This window comes from Eleutherodactylus coqui, chromosome 3, assembly GCF_035609145.1.
Source record: "Eleutherodactylus coqui strain aEleCoq1 chromosome 3, aEleCoq1.hap1, whole genome shotgun sequence".
Taxonomy (NCBI): domain Eukaryota; kingdom Metazoa; phylum Chordata; class Amphibia; order Anura; family Eleutherodactylidae; genus Eleutherodactylus; species Eleutherodactylus coqui.
Window position 1 is genome coordinate 149,885,909 of NC_089839.1, and position 22,487 is coordinate 149,908,395.

Consider the following 22,487-nt stretch of genomic DNA (forward strand, 5'->3'; position numbering starts at 1 on the left):
ATTAACATATGTTTACGCCCCAGGTGTAGGTCGCTATGTGAACACGTAATTCCTATATACCCAAGTTGCATAGACTTTATTGATATTTCAATCTGGACCGAAAGTATGCAGTCAGAGATAGGAAGTACCTTCCCTTGATAGATAGCTCTGGGAACTTCTACTTGTACATACCAGGGTATAATATTGAGCTTGTTAACCATTTAACTGCTATCTTATTTATCTTATTAACTGCTATTTTACATATCCAATGTATAGAAAAGTTTGAAAAAACATTAAAACTTTTCTCTGGGCAGAACTCATAACTACATTACGCCCAGCATAGAGCCTTTGGGGGTGGAGCATGACACAAGAATTTAAAGAGACAATGCTTATGTCATGCATCAACTCTTTTGACCAATTCCCATTAAATTAAATATACTTTGCTTGGTACTTAGCTTTAAACCCACGCCATTGTAAGTATACAGCGTGGGTTGAAAGCTCCTGCTCCTGGAATCTAGCAAGAGCACGTTGGGTGCTCAGCTGTCAGAGACCCCAAAGAGACCCTGAGGAGAAGAAATGCTTCTGCCTTCCCTTATCCAGCTCACATAGGAATCAATTAGTGCTATGTAGAAAATAGAGGAAGTGGTAGCGCCTTTTACTCTATTGAACCCGGTGATCACGTGATTGACAGAAAACCCTGGTATTGCAGAAATGCTGGGTCTTAGCAGACAGCAGCCAGCTCTGTAAGTGACTATTGTTAAATTAAGAGGATTTTTTCTCCAGTAACTGTACCTCCTATGAATGTTCTGGTTACAGTGGAAAACTGTGAAATAAATAAAAAAAAAGATATTGTGAACATGCCACAGAGGGCTTACATTAGCAGCAATAAAGTGGCAGCATCAGTGGTGTAATAAGCAAAAAAGATGTTTATTGCTCTAAAAATTGGGACATTTCGACTTGGTGAGTCTTTATCAAGCTTATCAGGCTTTATCAGTCTTTATCAGGCTTGATAAAGACTCACCTAGTCGAAACGTCATCATTTTTATGGAGCAATAAACCTCTTTTTTGCTTATTACACCACTGATGCTGCCACTTTATTGCTGCTAACGGAACATACCTGGGGCTGAAGGTCCACAGCCCCACAGGTGGCTCTGCATTTTTCCTCACTGGAACCTCTGCACGTGCTGTGCATTACTAAGGAGTGCTGCGGGACTTTCTCTATACGATATTGACGACAGAGGGCTTACATGACCCTACGGGGGACATGAATATTAAAAAATATATACAAAAACAAAATACAAATATGTTAAAAAATAAAAAAGTAAAAAGAACATCCACCGATGTCAACCTAAACCGTCACCATAGCTGCCCTGTAACCCAACACTATACAAATTATCCAAGCATCTGAAACAAAGTAGGGAACCCATTCCTGTACTTTACTTTAGGGTTAATGCACTAATTTTAAAAATAACTATACATTTAAAAAAAACACTTTTTTGCTAAACTTTTTGTACACATTACCCCTAATAAAACAAAAATAACAGAAAACAAAAATTTATGAAAAAAGGTATTAGAAAACAGCCCTATGGTAGCCCAAGAAAAGAAAAAAAGAGACATAGAACTTCCACATGCATAAAATGCTCAAATGTGTCTGGTCTTATAGGACCGAAACACTCTGGTCTATAAGAGATTAAAAAAGTTACTCACCCCCCTCACCCGTTCCTGTCCTACCCCTTACCTTTGTTAACTCAATCTCACCTTTTGACCTTTTGTAATTCTACTTATTGATGTTGCAATGCAATTTTACAATCATGATTGTTGTGAGAATTTTGGTGTGCTGTTACACCCGTACCCTCATTTCCCACTTTTCCTTCTGTACCCCCTCAAATCTATAAATAAGGAATATATATATAATAAAAAAGTTACTTCCTCTGAATAGAATAATGGAATATGTTGGCAATACTGAATAAAAGGACTAAAATGGTTATAAATCTTGATGTAATGGAGTTGTATTACACAGATTTTTAAAGTAGATTGTGAGTTGTGTATTAGTGGCCTGTAGGATGACATATGCTGTGACACCGCAGTGCTTTGTACTAACTCTAAGCAATTACCAGTCTTTTTGCAGTTGTTTGCCTGGAATGATAACTCGAAATATTTCTATGGGATGTTATTCACCCCAAGTTTGCACTATAAGTTGTGGTAAGAGTGCACAGTGTATAACAGTGTCTCCTGGAGTACACAGGTAAGCCTTTAAGATGGCATCATTTGTGGATGACACCAGTTTTCTATTTGTCAGGTCACACTGTAATGCTTTGTATATTATATCACTATTGGCATGATATGGTAATATGTCTTGGCTGATTAGGTTGCATTAAATACTACTAACATTTTTTCTTGTTGATGGGCTTTAACTGTCCTTAAACATTCTGGACATCAGGAATATCGTTTGACAGACAATTAGGTTCTGCTCACATCTGCTTTCTGGTTCTATATACAGGGGGTGGATAAAATTTTGGAAACACCATATGAAATGCATGGGTTTTTAATCATTAGCACTGAGCTGCTTTTTTGACCCCTGCTTGGCTGGGAGCTTTCCCATCAAATTTGTGTTTACTTCACCTCTTGCCCTATTCTGGAAGGAAGTCAACTGCTAACAGCAGCTGAGTGGCTCAAAGCCCTGACCAATGTAATCTGTGTCAGGATTACCTCTACTTAAAATTGGTCTCTACATGTCTTATTGAAATATGATTTATAATCCCATTAGAATCGAGCTGCCCTTTTGAACCCTGCTTGGCTGAGAGACATAACTCACAGAAAAAGAGGCCAGATACAAGATATATACTGCAGGAAATGCTCAATCGCCATTTGACCTGAAGGCATACAGTAAGCCAGATTGCTCTATAGAGGAGCAAAAATGTTCAAGTGCCCGCTGATTGATCAGCCACTCAACTCAACCCGGGGTGGGGGAGGGGTGACTGCCAACAGACAGTCTTTCTGGTATCAGTTCTAATGGTGCAAGCTGGGTCTGTTGGCAGTCACCCCTCCCCCACCCTGGGTTGAGTTGAGTGGCTGATCAATCAGCGGGCACCTGAACATTTTTGCTCCTCTATATAGCAATTTTGCTTACTGCATGCCTTCAGGTCAAATGGCGATTGAGCATTTCCTGCAGTTTATATCTTGTATCTGGCCTCTTTTCTGTGAGTTACGTCTTTGAGTATTTTTTCTCACCTCTGCTTGGCTGAGAGCTTTCCTGCCAAATTTGTGTCTACTTCACCTCTTGCTCTGCTCTGGGTGGTTTTGAGAGCCAGCTGGTAACAGCAGCTGAGTGGCTCGAACCCCTGACCAATGGAACCTTGTTGCTCAGGCAGATGTTCACTTCTGCCCAGTAGCATCTGTGTCATATAAGCTCCACTTAAAATCGGTCTCTACATGTCTTATTGAAATATGATTTATAATCCCATGTGAGTTAAAGCATACATTTTATATGGTGTTTCCATATTTTTGTCCACCCCTTTTGATACCTCCAGTTAAAGTGCATAGGACTCTGAAACAGTTTTGTCAATTATGCAAATTTAAAGGGTAAGAAATAAGAATTGATATGTACTGCAGGTGTGCTTGTCACGATGGAGAGTTAAGTGATGGCAGGAACTGCTATGGAAGCCTTTTATATGAGATTCAGAAACTGAATATTGAAGACCTCAAAATGAGAAGACAGCCTGGTGCAATAAGGCAATTTGGTGAGACACCCATTTAAGGGACTTGTGTTGGCGTTATGTAGGTACAATATGCAAGTATATACCGTAGTTGTAATTAAAAGCTTAAAGGGAACCTGTCATCAGCTGTAAGCATCATAAACTAAGTTATGGTGCTAATAGCTTAAGTGTCAACCTCTTTTTCATACTCAGTCCCCCGTTCCTGTGGTGTCCCTATAATTTATGCTTATACTTGATAACATGTTCCCTTTAAATTTTTAAACAAAACTTAATTGACTGAGCATGTGTAGTTCTCTGCAGAACATTATGCACCAAAGTTAAATCCCTGAGTGTTGTTCCTGCCCCTGCACAGTTGTTCTCTATCCTACATGCTTGCTAAGACTCTAAAGTCTTTGGAGAATGGAAGAATACTAATAGAGGTCATGTTCATACAGCCAAATCCGCAACTGAAAAATAGGTGATAACTTCAATGGAAATCTGCATCAGAAATTTGCATGCTCAAGCATGCAATGAGTGTCCAGGCAGATCTGCATTACATCTGCCATAGATTTGCACACAGATAAGCCTCCTTCAATGGGTCTAATCCGCATGTGGAAAACCTGGCATGGATTCCACACTAAGAGGTGGCATGTCTGAAAAAACTAGAGCCCATTTCATTGGAAGTCTGCAAGTCTTGCACGTTTAAAGAGGTTTTACCAAGATTACAAGTTATTCCCTATCCACAGGACAGTGGATAACTTGCTGATTGGTGGGGGTCCCACACCAAGCTTGTGAACAGGGATCCCATGTCCCCCCTGATCTTCACTGTAAGCTTACTGCATCACCTGCAGTATGAAGGAGACTGAATAGAAAATTGGTCATGCTTGTGCAACCAGGCACTCCATTCCCTTTCAATGGTAGTGCGGAGATAGCCAAGCGGCAATTGTTCAGGTACTTTCATCTGCCCCATTGAAATAAATGGAGTGCTGATCACACATGCTCGGCCAACTCTCCATTCATTCTGACGTCATTGGAGGGCAAGAAGCGATAGGGTCTCAGCAGCGAGAGCCCTACCGATCAGCAAATTATCCACTATTCTGTGGTTAGGGGCGTAGCTATAGGGGATGCAGAGGTTGCAGTTGCTACCGGGCCCTGGAGCCTTAGTGGGCCCAAAGGCCCCTCTATCATATAAGAAAACGCCAGTATTATTAATGGTACATGGATGGTTGAGGGACCATGTTACAAATTTTACATTGAGGCCCCCTACATTTAGCCTCTGCCTAATCTGCAAATCTAGCAATGCCCCTGCATCAATAGGCTTCTTAAGAGACTCAGAGATGCAGAGGAAAGTTGTGGAAGGGCTCCATGCTAAAGATTTGCATCTTACGAGTCTTTAGCTATACTTCTGAATAGGGAATAATTTATAATCTTGGTACAACACGTGTAAGCATGAATGTTTGAGATGGATTTGCATTGCAGCATGGATTAGCCACATTCAATTGAGCTAATCTGCATGTGGAAAACCCAACATAGATTCCATGTCAAAAAGTGACACCACTTTTTATTTTCGCGACATGGATTTCAAAACCTCGCATGGAAAAAATCTGAGCCATATGAACTACAGTATGGACTTCCATTCAAATGAATAGGATAGTTATTTGCTGTGGATTTGATGCCAAACTCGCATCAAATCCACAAAAAATTACATGCTGTGAAAATGGAATAAGGTTTATATTGACCTTCTCATGAGGAGAACTACAAACACGGGATGTGGTGGAGTGATCCAATACCAGGTAGCAGCTTCTGTAGTGGCCTAGAGTTAGGGCCCCTACAGCACTTATCTAGCTACCTCATGTGGTTTGTGTATCTGTATGTGTTGTCCATTGTATTAACGTATGTGTATTGTCTTTGTCTGGGTCGTTCTGTGTTTAGGTCTGCTATCTTTTCTTTCTAATGTAAGTGTGACCTAGTTCAATTCACCCTAACCCACTCTATATTCTGTCAACCACCTCTAGCTATCCCTGTCATTGGGTACTGGGAACTTCCTCTAGCTCAAGATTGGTTAAGGGGATTGATATAAAAAGTCAGCTTCTGGGTATACAGAGAGAGAGAGAGTAAGGAAAGAAGAGAGCAAAGAAAGAAAAGGGAAAGAAAGAAGGTGAAGGGGAGAGTCTAGGAGAGTGGAAGTGAATGTCAAGCCCTGGAGGAATCACGTTAAACCTGAGCTCATGTCAGGTCTAGTTTAACCTAGGCTGGATTGTATCAAGCCGTGCCTGGGGAAAGTAAGTTGTGAAGCTGATCGCAGGATTTTGTTTTTCAACCCTACCAGAAGGCATTTGAGTCAGGGCAGACCCCATGCAGCCAGAAGAAAAATGGGCTTGGTAACCATGAGTGATTCGTAATCCTGGTTAGTCAGAAGTCAGTATGCCCTCTGGCAAGCCCACACTACTTCCTCCACAAATAACCACCCTGTGCAACAACCAGATAACTTAGTCTGACAGCCTACCCAAAGATAGAGAGAGTTAAGGAATTAAAAACTGTTGTTACATGACTAAAAAGTACTGTTGAAAATAGTTATGGTTAACGGATGAGTTAGGCCGACTGGACATGGCGGGGTTGGATCCCACAGTGGAGTTCACCCTCAAGGCCAGCCGGTGACCCCTGCGTACCTGTCCGGCATCTTCTTTCTTGTGCTGCTGATGCGCTGGCCAACGCAGCACTAATGACGCTGCGCCGTAGCTAGGTGATGGCGCAGATTCCTCGACCATTCTGCAAAGATGATTGCGGAATGGCCACGGAACGGACTGCTTCCATTGACGTTTGTGCTATACTTGCACAAAATTGCAGCATGCTGCAATTTCTTGTCCACGAGCAGAAAATCGCAATCAATTTCTGCTCATGGACATGAAATCGTTTACTGTCATAGCATGCTAAGGGCTGGATTTGTTGCGGATTCCAGAGGCGGACGCCTGCTCTGGATTTCACAATGCAAATCCGCCTGTGTGCAGGTGGCCTTAGGCTGGTTGGGGTAGAAAATGAAGCACTTAATAAGTCACTACAAGGTTGAAGGTGCGGGTCATTGAGAGTCGCATTTACGTCCTGCATGTTTGGGGTTTGTATGTGGGTTTGCGGGTCGATGCCACTCCGTAAAATGCGGGTTGCGGCTGTTTCTTACAGCTGACACCCACCCACAACAACTCCGATAAGCCGAACCACTTATCAGTACACTAAACCCTTTAAATGCGGCTTTCAACTCTGACCGCAGCATTTTAATGCCACGACAAATGTTTGGGGGTCCCGCACTGCCCGCCGCAATAAGATTGCGATTTGCTGTGCGGTTGACATGGCAGCCGGGTGCCTTCTGAAAGGCCTCAGGGCTGCTATTGCAGATTGCCTATCAAGCCATGCCTGTCTAGTCCCCTACAGGGACTAAAAAAATGTAGAACACTAGTTTAAAAACGTTTTATTAAATTTGAAAAAAAAAAACGGAAAAGATAATAAAAGTAAAAAAAGAAAACCTTTTGCTAATATTATAATTAAAGAATCTAAATAAGGCCTTAGTCAGACGGGCGTTTTTTCGCGCGATTTGCGCATGCGCATGCGTCCGGCGATTTTTTAAAACCATTGCTTTGCAATGGTATCGGACACATGAGCGCTTTTTATGCGCTTGTCCGATAAATTATAGAACAGAAATCGCAGATCGCACCTATCTGCGATCTGCGATTCCTGTTCTCTTCTCTATATGCGCTCAATGGGGCCAATTGAGAACATATAGTAGACAAATCATTTTTCTCTGCCACAGCTGTAACAGCCGGCTCCATTGAAAGCAATGGGCTGCCGGACAGCGCTGGATGAATTGTCGGGAAGGGCTTAAATATATAAGCCCTTCCCTGCAATTCATCCAGAAAAGTGTTAAAATAAAAAAATATATATATACTCACCTGCTCCCGGCAGCCGGAGTTCCGCGCGGCCAGCCTGCAGTGGGTGTGAAGGGGGTGTGAGTCAGACCTGCCCCCTGATTGGCTCAGCGCTGAGCCAATCAGGGGGAAGGTCTGACTCATGAATTCATGAATGGGTGTGAGTCAGACCTGCCTCTGATTGGCTCAGCGCTGAGCCAATCAGGGGGCAGGTCTGACACACCCACTGCAGGCCGGCCGCGCGAAACTCCGGCTGCCGGGAGCAGGTGAGTATATATATATTTTTTTTATTTTAACACTTTTCTGGATGAATTGCAGGGAAGGGCTTATATATTTAAGCCCTTCCCGACAATTCATCCCACACTCGCCCGCAGCGCATTGCTTTCAATGGAGCCGGCTGTATTGCCGGCTTCTTTGAATGCAATGCGCTGGACAGCTCCGGCCCGTTTCTAATGAAACGCGGCTAGGAGCAGATTTTCGGGCGATTTTCGGGCACCGGTCACGCGATTTGTGGATGCGAAAAAACGCCCGTCTGACTAAGGCCTAATACAATAAAAAACCATATTTGTATTGCTCCGTCCATAAAACTCCAATCTATCAAAGTAGCGCATTATTTACTCCACACAGTGAACGTTGTCAGAAGAAAAAAAAACAATGTTAGAATTGCGCTTTTTTTGGTCACCCTGTCTTCAAGAAAAATAAAAAGCGATTAAAAAGTCGTATGCTTTACAAAATAGTACTAATGGAAACTGCAGGATATCCCACAAAATAATGGACCCTTGCACAACCATGCCCATAGTAAAATAAAAAAATTAGTCAGAAGATGTCGGCAGACAATTAAAAAAAATTGAATATCTTTGGGAAAAAAAACAGTACAGCAAAAAAAAGCTATATAAATTTGGCATCGTAGTAAACCATAGAATAAAGTTATCCTGTCATTTTTGTCACAGTATATACACTGTAGAAACAAGATGCAACCAAAGATGGCAGAATTTCATTTTTTCCATTTCACTCCACTTAGAATTTTTTAAAGCTTTTTCAGTACATTATATGGGACATTATATTGTACCATTGAAATATAGAACTCATCCTGCAAAAAACAAGCCCTCATACAGAGACGTCAATGCTAAATAAAAAGCTATGGTTTTTTTTAAAAGGGGGAGGAAAAAAACAAAAATGAAAAAAGAAAAAAAGGCTGCATCCTCAAGGGAATAAATGCTTTGGATTTTCACGAAAACGTCACTTATTAGTTTTACTAAAATACAGTAGGTGAAAATAGATATGTTTGACTGCAGGAGACAGTTGGACGCATTGTTTAGGTGAATTGGGTGATTTTAGTGTTTATTATGTTTTTTGGCGCAGTTGTTTGACTTGCGCATCCATATGACTAATCTGCAATTAATTTCATTAATTTTAAAAATACAGGAAATACAGTGAACTTTAAAAAAGGACCCGCTGTGCTATTCTGCCAGGGTCATGTTTGCTGATAGTGACTGCATGTTTTTATTTTTCATTTGATAGAGGAAGGGTGTGGATTGTCTTTACGAAAATATGGTCCTTTCACAGTGCTTATGCCCCTCATGAAGCCACGTTCCGTAAATGTAAGTATAGTCAATATAATTAGTGGCCTTAGGGCTCAGTCAGATGTGCATATTTATGTGCGCAAAATCCACGTGACTGAAGCGGGTGTCACACTGAAAGAACGCACTTGGCTGCGTTTTTTGCGCACATAAAGTGCACTGCCGGCTATCCCCTGCTGCGGCCGTGACAGCTGCAGCAGCGTATTCGTTGGATGTGAAAACTCTAGATGCTGTCACATCCAGGGGCTTCACCTTGTGGTAAATGGGGCGGGCAGCAGCAGCGGCGGCCCCATAGACATATAGAGAACATCGCGCTCCTCTGCCACAGCTGTGACAGAGGATTTCTTCATCTCCGCAGGGAGTTCCCTTGTTACTGAATACTGTGACAGCCGGCTCCATTGAAAGCAATAGGCTGCCGGCAAGCCCTGCAGTGATTTTCGGGGAAGGGCTTTAAATATAAGCCCTTCCCTGAAAATCATACCTAAAATGTGTATATGTGTATAATAGTGTGAGTATATACATATAATAGTGTGCGTTTGTGCGTATATACGTATAATAGTGTGCATGTGTGCGTATATGTGTATAATAGTGTGCGTCTGTGCGTATAAGTGTATAATATTGTGCGTTTGTGCGTATATGTGTATAATTGTGTGCGTCTGTGTGTATATACATATAAGAGTGTGCGTCTGTGCGTATATACGTATAAGAGTGTGCGTCTGTGCGTATATACATATAATAGTGTGCGTCTGTGCGTATATACGTATAATAGTGTGCGTCTGTGCGTATATATGTATAATAGTGTGCGTCTGTGCATATATACGTATAATAGCGTGCGTCTGTGCGTATATACATATAACGGCGTGTATCTGTGTGTATATGCGTATAATAGCTTGCGTCTGTGCTATATGTGCATAATAGTGTGTGTCTGTACGTATATACTATAATAGTGTGCTTCTGGACGTATATACGTATAATAGTGTGCGTCTGTGCGTATATACGTATAATAGTGTGCGTCCGTACGTATATATGTATAATAGTGTGCGTCTGGGCGTAGATATGTAGAATATAGTGCGCCTGTGTATGTATATGTATTTAGGGGACTCTATTACCAATCGAGTCACTATGGGTTTCACTTTTACTGTATAGTCTTACAATTGGAATCGGCCCTTTGAAGGCAACCATAAGGCTGATGTGGCCCTTGGTGAAAGTGAGTGTGACATCCCTGCTTTAGATTGACATTCTGGTGCTTTGGAACCAATTACCGTCTTTCCATAGAGCTAAGCTTTAAATATACATTATTTTCAACATACAGTTATCGTCCTAGAAGCAATTTTATTGTATGATGAAGGATCATTGTACGATATCTAGATGTCTGAATTGAAAATGTCCTTACATCCTTACATCCAGGAAACAGAAGCAAAACAGTTTTGTAAAGATCACATCATAGCTGGACAATACTTGTTAAGTGATTTGAAGAAAATTGGTAAACTTTGGACAATAAGTGGTGAATCGCTGGAATTTTCAAATCAGGTAAGAAACTCTCCAATGATATAGGACAAGTGTAACTGCATAATAGGAAACATTTTGAAGGATTTAAGCCATGATTGAGTTTACAGCAAATAACTGTATTATTGATCTCAGTGGTACAGATATATAATATATTACCCACAGAAATCTAAGGGCCTATATTGTACCTCCACATGCCTCCAATGATTTCAAGCAGATCTGCAAAACGCAAAGCTGTGGCATGCAGCATTACATGCAGGTTTACAGAGGTACCAGAGAAAGGCAAAAAAGAACCCAATGAGGGAAAAAAATCCTTCCTGACTCTAATCTGGCAATCGGAATAACCCCCGGATCACCAACCCCTCTGAGGTTATTAATGATTATAATATATAATATTGTATCGCTCAAGAAAGGCGTCCTCAGGTAGAGAGTTCCATTGTCTCATTGCTCTTACAGTAAAGAACCCCCTTCTATGTTGGTGTAGAAACGTTTTTTTCCCCTAGATGTATAGGGCGCCCCCTTGTTACAGTCACAGTCCTGTATAAATAGATGATGGGAGAGATCTCTGTATTGTCCTCCGATCATATTTATACATAGTTATTAGAGCGCCCCCTTGTTACAGTCCTGGGTATAAATAGATGATGGGAGAGATCTCTGTATTGTCCCCTAATATATCGATACATAGTTATTAGGTCGCCCCTCAGTCGTCTTTTTTCTAAATGAAATAACCCCAATTCTGATAACCTCTCTGGGTATTGTAGTCCGCCTATTCAGCTTATTACTTTAGTTGCCCGCCTTGTGTCAAGCTCTGACATGTCCTTCTTGAGTACCGGTGCCCAAAACTGTATACAATATTTTATGTGTGGTCTAACCAGTGACTTGTAAAAAGGAAGAACAATGTTCTCATCATGTGCCCCTATACCTCTTTTGATCCTATTTGCCTTGGCAGCAGCTGCCTAACACAGGTGGCTCCAGTTTAAGGCCCATTTACACTGGACGAGTGCCGGGCAAACGATGCCCGACACTCGTCCCTGTGTCTCTGCACTCCCATGCTCCTGCACGGGAGCTAGCACAGCTGGCTCGCACACGGAGCAGCCAGCAGGGGGGCGGGGCAGTGCAGGAGATTTCTCTCCTCTCACTCCCCGCCCCTCTCCATTCACATAACACAGGCGCCGTTAGCTATTGAACGACGGCTGTTTAAACTGCACGATGAGCGATGAGCCTCATCGCTCATCTTTTGTGCTGCTAAACTCCAATGTAAATGGGCCATAAGTTCACAGTTAACTAAAATCCCCAAGTCCTTATCCATGTCCGTGTTCCCCAGTTGTTTACCATTTAGTGTGTAATGGTGCATGTATTTTCTCTGCCCATGAGCATAACTTTATATTTATCAATGTTAAATCCGATTTGCCACTTTTCTGCTGAAACCCCCAAACTTATCCAGATCCTCTTGAAACCGCCATGCGTCCTTTTACCTTGTTAATTTCTTTACATAGTTTTGTGTCACTTGCAAATATTGATATTGTACTGTACAATCCTTCTACTGTGTCATTAATAAATGTTAAAAAGAATAGGGTCCAAAACCCACCTCTGTTATACCCCACTAGTAACCGTTATCCAATCACAGTATGCACTATTTATAACCACCCTTTGCTTTTTATCATTGAGCGAGTACTTACCCACTTAAACACATTCTCACCTAGACCAGGCGTTCTCATTTTATATACCAACCTTTTATGCGACACAGTATCAAACACTTTGGAAAAGTCCAGATACACAAGATCCAATGACTCTCCCCAGTGCAGTCTAGAACTTAACTCCTCATAGAAGCTGATCAGGTTGATTGGACAGGAGCAATTTCTCACAAACGTGTGCTGATATGGAGATATACAGCTATTTTCCTTGAGGTCCTCCAGGATAGGATCTGTAAGAAACCCTTCAAGCATTTTACCCACAATAGAAGTAAGACTTACTGGCCTATAATTTCTAGGTTAATTTTTTTGACCTCTTTTTGAGTATTGGCGCCACATGGGTTATGAACAATCCAGTAGAACAGACCCTTCAGTATAGAGTCCATAAAAATAAGAAACAAGGGTCTGTATATCACATTACTTAATTTCCTTAGAAAGCAGTATGCCATCAGGACCCGGTGATTTGTCTAGTTTAATCTTTTTAAGATGGCTCTGCACTTCTTCTTGGGTTAGACTAGTGACATTTAGTGAAGAGCTTAGGGTGGCTTCACACGAGTATGTTTTTGTGCGTACATAGGTGCGTACATAAGTGCGCACCCATGTACGTGAAAAAACAAGCATGAATGCAGGTCTGTGCATTGTTTTCATTGGAGCCGTGGCTGCTGCCGGCGGCTCCATTGAAAACAATGCTCTGCCGGCACCCCTGCATTCTTTTTCAGGAAAGGGCTTTACATATAAGCCCTTCCCTGAAAAAGAAACATTTTAGTGTAAAAAAAAAAAAGTTAAAAATACTTACCTGTCCGCTGCTGCCGTGAGTCCCTGCTAGTATGAAGAATTCCCTGCTGCTACATCTGCCACATCTGTGACAGATGCAGCAGAGGAATTCTTCAATTCTGTACCGCAGCTGTCACCCATGTCAGCTCCGGTTGAGGATTCTGCTGCTGGCAACCCCTTCAATTGATTTCAGGGAAGGGCTTTAAATATAAGCCCTTCCCTGAAAATCCATAAAAAGTGCTTTAAAAAAAAAAGAAAAAAAATACACACTTACCTCCCTTCAGCTGCCGACGCACAGCCATGTCTTCTCTTGCTGTCCCCTGCTCTCTGGTGCTGATTTATCAGCAGGCAGGGAATTAAAATCGCCCCCTGCTGAAAGAGCTGAATGTGATTGGCTGAGGTGCTCAGCCAATCACAGGCAGCTCTCACAGAATAAATGACTCGGCTCTAGGCTAAATATTATACAATTTGAACCGAATAGAGAAGCCCACTACTTCTTCCTTTCCTTTCTCTTTGTATCACTCAGGGGATCTTCTGATCTGAGCATTATACAATTAACAACTGTGTCGGACATCTAGGACCAGTTGTCAGAATACCCCAACCACAAACACTACTGTTGTGGTCTTGTCTCTTTGTAATCACTTCTTGTTTGTCTTGTTTGTCCAAAGGCCCAATGTTTTTAGTATATTGATGATAAAGAGTGTTTTTAGGCACTTTCTGTGAATAGGGCCTAATCTCCCACTGCTGTTCAGGGTGTTGCATAATTCTAAAACTGTAGGCGTCATTAAAAGTGGCACTTTGAAGAATGCACTTGATATGTTAGTTGTGCTGAGCTGTTTAAATTGTTCTTGTTTGATTGTTTTTATTACAAACATCTGAAGAGTTGTAAATTTGGCAAATAAACCTAATTTGCTATGGCAGTTGAATCATTTTGATTGTAGATGCATATGGTTTTTATAGGCAACCCATACGACTAAGGGAAGTAATAACTGCTCGAAGTATATTTTTGGCTCAAAAAATGAACTGTGATTTATCAAGCCCATTTCCCCATTGTTCATATTGGTAAATAAGTACTGCATATGTCATTCCATAGGGCTATATTTACACACCATTCTTTTCTGCATGAAAAACTGAAACCTGGGAGATTTCTAACAGAAATGAAAAATTGCTGCAATTAGAGTAGATCCTTTAAATAGAAAATATTGAGCCACACTTTTATAGCCATCTCAAATCTTTTAAAAAGGAAAGCCATGACTCCAATTTGAATATAAACTGCATGTGTAATATACTGTAATAATATAATACAGCAAAGTTCCTTCAATCCTTCTTTTAATAAAGTTTTTCTATCCGGTACAAAAGTGCCTCACAGCGGCACCCAGAGGCAAGCAGAATGAAGTAATGTCCTCAAGCGTGCGATTGAATTCTTTCCTTCACCCTTTTTTATAGGAAGTCTGTAAAGTGGTTTATGCATAAAAGTATTATACTGACTTTTTATATTTAACCTTTTTTATTGCAGCAATTTATTAAAGAGACTGAACCTGACCAAACATATAAAATTATAAAAATCGACTTTCCAGCTGTCAATGGCATTTTTCATGTTATCGATAATCCTATAAGAAGCAACAACTTAGAAGCCATTGGAAACCGACAGGTAAGTGATTCTATGGTGTATAGTTCTTTAAAGTTAATGATGTGAAGAGGGAAGGAAGAAAACCCACTGATGTAATGGCTCGACCTTTTTGGACAGACGTACGTAGACTTGAAGTTTTGAGGGAAAATGTATTATCTTTGAATGAAAGCCAACAAATAAATGTACAGCATTTTGAGTCAGGCACGCCTTTTCTTTAAACGCAAACACGCCTCGAAACATTTGGCATTTAAAGAAAAGGCGGCCCTGCCTCAAAATGCTGTACATTTATTTGCTGGCTTACATTCAAAGATAATACCTTTTCCCTCAAAACTTCAAGCCTATGTACGTGTGTCAAAAAAAGTTATGCCATTACATCAGTGGTTTTTCTTCCTCCCCTCTACACTTCAACACTGGCCAACCCTTAGGCCTCATGTCCACTAGGAAATTCAGGCCCGCGCGGATTCTCCATGCAGAATCCCGCAGCAGGTCCCTCCTTTCCCGGGGACATGAGGCCTGAAAAATGATTTAACTTACCTGTCCGGATGCTGCAGGTTCCCGTCCATCGCGGAGGGATCTTCTTTCCGTCTGCACGGCGGATGTGCTCAGCACGCCGGCAGCGTGCCGTGCGCATGCGCCGTGCACTCATTTTATTTTTTGAATATCTGCTCTCCCGCTCCGGAGAGCTGAAATGCAGCTGCGGGTGTACCGTGGGACCGGACGGTTTCCATAGGCTTCTATGGAAGCCTGCGGGAGCTGTCCGTGTGGGAGACCCGCAGAAAATGGAGCATGCTGCGGGTGTTTTACCACACGTGTGATCCGCACGGCAGGGAAAATTGACATCTGCACGTATTTACTTACCTACGGGTGTCCAATGCATCCCTATGGCCGCGGAAAACGCGTGCGGGACACCCGCGCGGATTTCCTAAATCTATTTGTCCAGTGGACATGAGGCCTTAAGGTTGCACAGTCACTAATCTGGCAGCACCTAGGACTGGAAATATACACAATTGTCTTCACTATTTTCCGAAAGACATCACTCACTGGAATTTATGCTTGGCTCTTCTCCATACCGGATACTCATCAGAGTAGCTCCACCTCCTTCCTTTTACTACCACTGCATCTTAAAGTTAATGATACAGATGTGTATTTTTGTTATCCATGCAAATACAAAAAAAGTTTGTGCTTATTGAAAAGATCAGAAAACAAAAATTGTGCATTACTTAACACAACAGATTTTTAGTGGTATCAAAAAAGAATGAAACAAAGCAATCAATAGTATGATAATCAGTTGTTATAGGCCAGTTCTATTTGACCAGAACTTTAAGGTAATCAAGCTAAAAAATAGTCTGAAATTAGGTAATATAGATGGAGGTGCACAAGGAGTGAACTAAAAAGAGAGGTATAAAATGCCACAGAATTGCGATGATAAATAGGGCTTAAATAGACATACTATCACTCTAAGGTCTGGCGCTGACTCATCAACGTGCTTGAGAAAAGGGCAAAAGGGGGAGGCATTCTCTCTGAGCCCATTATGGTTGCCATAATGCTACAAATTTTTTATGTGTTCTCAACTTCCAGCTATCTACTTTCTTCATCGGCCCCCTGCACACAGGCGGAAATTCCGCGGCGGGATTTCCCACAGAATTTCCGCCTGTGCCCTCTGCCATAGGATTCCATTACATGCAATCCTAGGCAGACGGCCGTGATTTGTTTGCGCGAAAACACACGTGGAAAACAAATCACGACAAGTTCTATTTCTGTGCGGGTTTCACAGAAACCCGCACAGAAATGTCACTGGTGACGGGCCCGCTCCTCTGTGCGCACGCATCGGCTGGGCAGCAGCTAATACATAGTGCAGAGAGAAGACGACGGGAGTGGGTGAGCCGCAGGGCTGTGCAGCGGCACGGGTCCGCATCCCGCTGTGGGAATTCTCACAGTGGGATCTGACCTGGCCGTCTGCAGGCGGCCATCCTGAAAATTGCCACTAATCTCACTAGATTTGACACTAGAACATATACACAATGAGCTGATCTTTCCCGTTCCCTTCAGATCACTTGTCAGCTTTGCTGTGTAGACTAGGGCAGAAACAGCGCAGGGCAGCGAAATTCAGTAATAGCTGATGCTATTGTTTTACTGCTGGAGGCTTTAATAAAGCAGTATAATACTATATACAGTATAACATTCTGTATGTAGATGCTGTGACAGTCTCTCTTCTCTTCCAGAAGACTTCATTATCTAATGTCTATTGACCATTAACTGCCATAATGAAGCTTTAGTGATAATATTTCGCTAGGAATTGCCATCTTTTTCTGATCGTTGGAGATCCGATTGCTGGGTTTCCTATAGATACTGGGAATGAAGATGTTGCTGGTTTGCCCCTGTTCCCCCTTCAGAGTGGCTCTTCCAGATAATGGCCTCACGTTATCTACACAGAGCTCCATTCCAATGAGTATTAATTGTGGTTGGGCCACCTCCAGAAGTTGGATCCCCACCTATCATTAAATGAAAGGATATCTCAGCAATATACTATCATTCTCTCTGATGGGAAAAGCCACTTAAATGGGGTTACTGGCAGCAGAAATAAAAGTAAGGCACAGAATGGGTTAAAATAGAAAAGAAAATAAGCCATACTCACTGCTTAGAGATCCTGCTGGCTAGCACAGGGGCCCCGGTTCCCAATGCTGTGCTCCCAGAAAAAGCTGTAGGCATTCATTGTACACATGACCACTTAACAGGTACATAACTGCTGAAGCTAGTGATTGACTAAGCACTTGTGTGTGCAAGAACAGCTCATGACCCCAGCAACTTCTTCTTAGAAGCCAGCAGCAGGGATCGGGGATCCTGGGAGGACTTTAAGTGTTGAGTATAGAATATTTTTTCTAATTTTAAACCATTCCTTGTCTGAACATTTTTTTATTATTTGGGAAATCCTTTAAAGGTTGCGTTCACAAGTCGTTGACTTGTTGCAGATTTTGAATTCAATTGAAATGGTGAAATCAGCTGCAAATCTGCACCAAAATCTCCGACAAAATCTGCAGCAAGTCAGCGACACGTGAACACACCCTAAAGCCTCGTTCACATGAGTATTGTTTTGCGTGTGTGTGCGTGCAAAATAGCGCGTCTATTAGAATTATTGGTTCCCTATGGTGTGTTCACCTGTCTGTCTTTTGCAGTTGTGCAAATTCACGCACCTGCAAAAGAAAGGACATCCGCGTGCCGGGAAAGTCCATGCTGCGCGTAAATATTCCCCAAGGGGAGTCCCCTGATCACTGAACACTGTGACAGCACTGTCACGATGTTCAGTAATAATGGCACTCCCTGCTGGCATTGAAAACAATGGGCTGCAGGCAACAACTGCAATGATTTTTGGAGAAGGGCTTTAAATATAAGCCTTTCCCTGAAAATCATCCCTAGCTTACGTAAAAAAATAAATATACTCACCTTTCCGCCGCTGTCGGGGCCCAGCACGTCTAGCCGCTTGGCCCGCCGACACTGTATGAACTAATGAATTTTAAATTCCTGCCTCCTGAAAGGGCCGTGTCTGATTGGCTGAGCGCTCAGCCAATCACAGGCAGCGCTCAGCCATTCATTGAGTTCAATGAATGGCTGAGCGCTGTCTGATTGGCTGAGCCCTGTGACCAATCACAGGCAGCACTCAGCTGTCATTCAATGAATGGCTGAGCACTCAGCCAATCAGACTTTTAAATCCCCGCCTGCTGAAAGAGCTTCAGTACAGTGCCGGCGAGCCAAGCAGCTATACACGCCGAGACCCGACAGCGGTGGAGAGGTGAGTCTATTTTTTTTTTTTTATTTACACCAGCTAGGAATGATTTACAGCGAAGGGCTTATATTTAAAACACTTCCCTGAAAATCACTGCAGGGGTTGCCAGCATTTCACTGCTTTCAATAGGGGCTGCCGGCAGCAGCGGCCCTATTGGAAAGCAATAGGCACGGACCTTCGTTCACGCGCTCTTTTTGCACATCCGTGCAGCGCTGTTTTGCACGCACATACGAGCATACAAAACAACGCATGTGTGAACGAGGCCCAAGAGAGAACCTCTGATGTCCCTGCATGAAATAGCTGGCATACTGGAGGTTCAGTATGAGCTCATAAAATTCTATGAGTGCCATATTGCAGATTTCTATAACGTGGATCTGTAATGCAGCTATGTACACGGATGAATAGAATAATATGTCATAAAATGAATAATGATGATTATTGCTATGTATTATAATCTCCTCTGTTCCTTTTTCTGACTATTTTTCAGATGACAATAGGCGACATTATTGCCACAAATGGAATGTTTAGCAGTTTTCATACAATGTTAGAGGTAAGATATGTGAATTATGTAGTCGCTGTACTATGGCGAAATAACAACATTTCCTTCCTGTTTCTATCATATGGTCTTTGTGTGCTTTTACACAGCCAACTATCAACGAAAAAGTGCTCAAACGAGTGATTTCAACCGATCGTTCCATGTAAAAGAGGGATTTGCCGGTACTGAGCAGGAAATCGCTCACTAGTCACTAGTAGCTTTGTTTTAATTTAGGCCGGTTTCACACAGCCAACAAAATCGTGCAATTTTCTTGCAATACAACAGCACTACAAATCGCACTTATGTGAAGTCCATGCTTACCAATAGGTTTCTTCACATTAGCCATGTTTTGTAGCCTGCGACATTGCAAGAAAGAAAAATCGTGGGCTGCCAAATATTGGCGTGATTTGCGGTGTTTTATAGCCCATGTTTCCCTACAGGGCCTTCCTATGTGTTGTATCACATCGCACGAAAACGTGTTTTTTTTATGCGGTGCGATGCAACTTTTACATTTGGAAATCCTACTGTAAAAGCCCTAACTGACTAAAAAAAAACAAATAAAAAACATCACCTAAGATGTGCTGTCCGGCTCTGCCACATGTCTCCTTAGGTCCCCAGCAGACTTGTTTGTAGTTTTTTCTAAGCACTTCCTGGTCAGGAGTGAGAAAAACCCCGCCTGCTGGAAGCACCAGCTATCATTAGTCCTCGAGTTCGGCAGCTCAGCCAATCAGAGCCAGTGCTTGATAAACCAATGACAGCCAGCGCTTCCTGGAGGTGGGATTGTGAACCTCTAAACCAGGAAGGGCTGAGGGAAAACTTCAAGCAGCGCCTGTTAGGTGCTGTATTCTTATTTTATCATGCAATCGGGGCTAATTTTCGGCCTAGGATTTATTTTTCAAACCCCCCTCCCCTCCCCGACAATCCTGGGGAAAAAAAGCACTACAAAGTCGCGCGACTTTGTAGCGACACAAAATTGGGATATTGCCGCGGGAAAACGCAGCGATATTGCACAGAGCACAGATGCAATATCGCTATCACCCATGTGAAAGAGACCTAACTTAAACAAAGCAACTAATGAGTAACTTCTTGCTGAGTGAAAAACAGGCAGTTGTTGCTTGTTCACTGTGAATGGAGGCGGGCGGCAGGAAGAGATCTCCAGCTGGCTCTGCCTCCATTCACTAAACAACTCTTGCTCCAGTGATAGTCGTTGGGATGGTTGTAGGGCACTTAAGCACACATAGGGCTCCTTTACACAAGCGTATGCACAAATGCTCATGTATAGAAGCCCTAATACGGTATTTTAGAGTGTACATATGTACAAAGATAGGACATGCCATGATTTATTTTATGTAACTGAAATATACTGTGAAAATGCGCAAATATGAATGTACCCATTGAAATCAATAGGTTCTATTCACAGGAATATCACACAGAAAAAAAGCGAGCGTATATACTGTACTCTTGTGTGAATGAGCCCTTAACGAACCACAAGGGGTAGCAGTTGTTCATTTGGTTCAAGCTGGTTATGATTAGTTCGGACAAGGGAAGAGGTGGAGGACAAACTATTGTTTCTTTGTCAAAGGGCTTCTGTAGACGGACATTTTGCACATGCAAAAAGCAGCGATTAGAACCTATTGATTTCAATGGGTTCCCTCATATTATGTGTTTTTGCACACACATTTTGTGCTCACAAAAAATATGCAACATGCTCTATTTTGTTACACATTTGCACATCAAAGGCCCCAAATTGCGGACCCAATCTGCATGAAATCGCACATTGAACTGCACGATTTTGCAGGGGAAATCCATAACACCGGGTACTAATCAGGGTGCACACCCTGTTAAATCACGGTGCGATGTGTCACATACCGATGTAAATGGTCCCGGCAGCGCAGAAAAGTACAGTAAACAGCGCCGATACGCACACGACAGCCTGCAATAGTGCACCCTTTACGGCACAAATTGTGAATGTGTGCTTACGCTCCTCTGCAGGAGCCCTAAAGAGGACACTTTTGCCTCAAACTACTGACCAGGACAGACACATCTCTGTCTTAGATACATAAGAACTCTGGAATTCTTTACATACACTGAATTTTCCATTTACCTCAACTCATATTTATTTTACGTCATCATAGTTTATTATTTTATTATGTAGTTTTTCATTCTTTAATATTTTGTAGCTTTTAAAGCTGTGAGTTTTGTATCTGAACTGCGTCCTATATTAACAGTAAATTTATGTTGGGAGGCCTTGAAGTCTGTATGGAGTAGCCTTGGGAGCCGAGTCCGCTTCATACCTGGTGGCTATCAGTTGTTTCTGACAGCTGACATCCGCAGGTAACTCCCGCGATTAGCGTTAGAGATCAGTGGAAGCAAAAATACCTCCTGCCCCCCCTTTCTTATGAGCACCATAACTTATTTTATGCTTCTTATAGCCGGTGACAGGTTGCCTTTAATTTAATTTTCAGATCCCCTGATATACAGTTTGCAATCTGCTCCTAGTTTCAGACCTTTCCCATATGAATATCCAGGATGCTGCTGTCTTTAATGGCTCATACTTGAAATGATTTCTCCTACTACACCCATCCCTGAAGACTTGGATGCTTTCCCCTGTCTCACTCTGGTCTCACTGTGGTACAACCTCCTGCTCCTTCCTGTTAATAAATCTTATACTGAAGAAAAGTAGGTGGAGAGGCAATCATCTTGCCTTGAGCTTGTCAGCAGCCAAGAGCAATACGCTTTTCCCATCTGCACTTGGAGGATTCCAGTTTTCTGCTCCATTTGGGGAGCAGGGAAGGGGAATACCCTTGCAGAATGAGTTTGTCTTAAGATGGAACCAAGCAGCACCGAACAGACCCCATTGACTGTAATGGGATCCGTTCACTCTCTGCTTAGTTGCCTGGCTTTTAACCGGCAGAAAAAGCACAGATTTTCTTCCATTATTTTGTGACGAATCTACGATAGATCCTCCGACCAGAGGTTCCAACACATGTGAAACCACCCTAATCTGTCAGATTTGACAACAGGATAGCCAGCTATGTGAAGGACCTAGAGTATATAGACGCCACAGCAGCAGAAAGGTAGGATATTTTTAACGCCGCCAATTTAGAAAGTTGATTTTGTATTTAATAAGCAAATGAACGCAAAAAAATCTGCACAACGGTGTTTATATCCTTTAATGTATTTTTGTTATTTACTTCTTTTCCAAATTTTTAAGATGCTCCAAATATTTAGAAGTTTTCTTTCTATGTGCAGAACTGTGGTCTTCCTTCAATATTAAATGGACATGGCACCTTCACTGTACTGGTTCCAACCAACAAAGCTGTGGATTCTATAAGAGATGGGCGGTTAATTCATCTCTTCATTGAGGTAGGGGATTGATTGGGGTCCTTGCACTGTGAG

General features: G+C 42.2%; 1 protein-coding gene across 2 annotated transcripts in view; it reads left to right on the forward strand.

The window, feature by feature from the left end:
- Positions 1 to 22,487, forward strand: part of STAB1 (stabilin 1) — a 201,738-nt gene that overhangs the window by 35,157 nt on the left and 144,094 nt on the right. For both annotated transcript variants that reach the window (XM_066596318.1, XM_066596319.1), the window contains exons 9-15: positions 2,097 to 2,224; positions 3,592 to 3,719; positions 9,113 to 9,192; positions 10,579 to 10,701; positions 14,659 to 14,793; positions 19,041 to 19,103; positions 22,341 to 22,454. In XM_066596318.1, the coding sequence (XP_066452415.1) occupies positions 2,097 to 2,224; positions 3,592 to 3,719; positions 9,113 to 9,192; positions 10,579 to 10,701; positions 14,659 to 14,793; positions 19,041 to 19,103; positions 22,341 to 22,454 (771 nt within the window). The remainder of the gene's footprint in view (positions 1 to 2,096; positions 2,225 to 3,591; positions 3,720 to 9,112; positions 9,193 to 10,578; positions 10,702 to 14,658; positions 14,794 to 19,040; positions 19,104 to 22,340; positions 22,455 to 22,487) is intronic.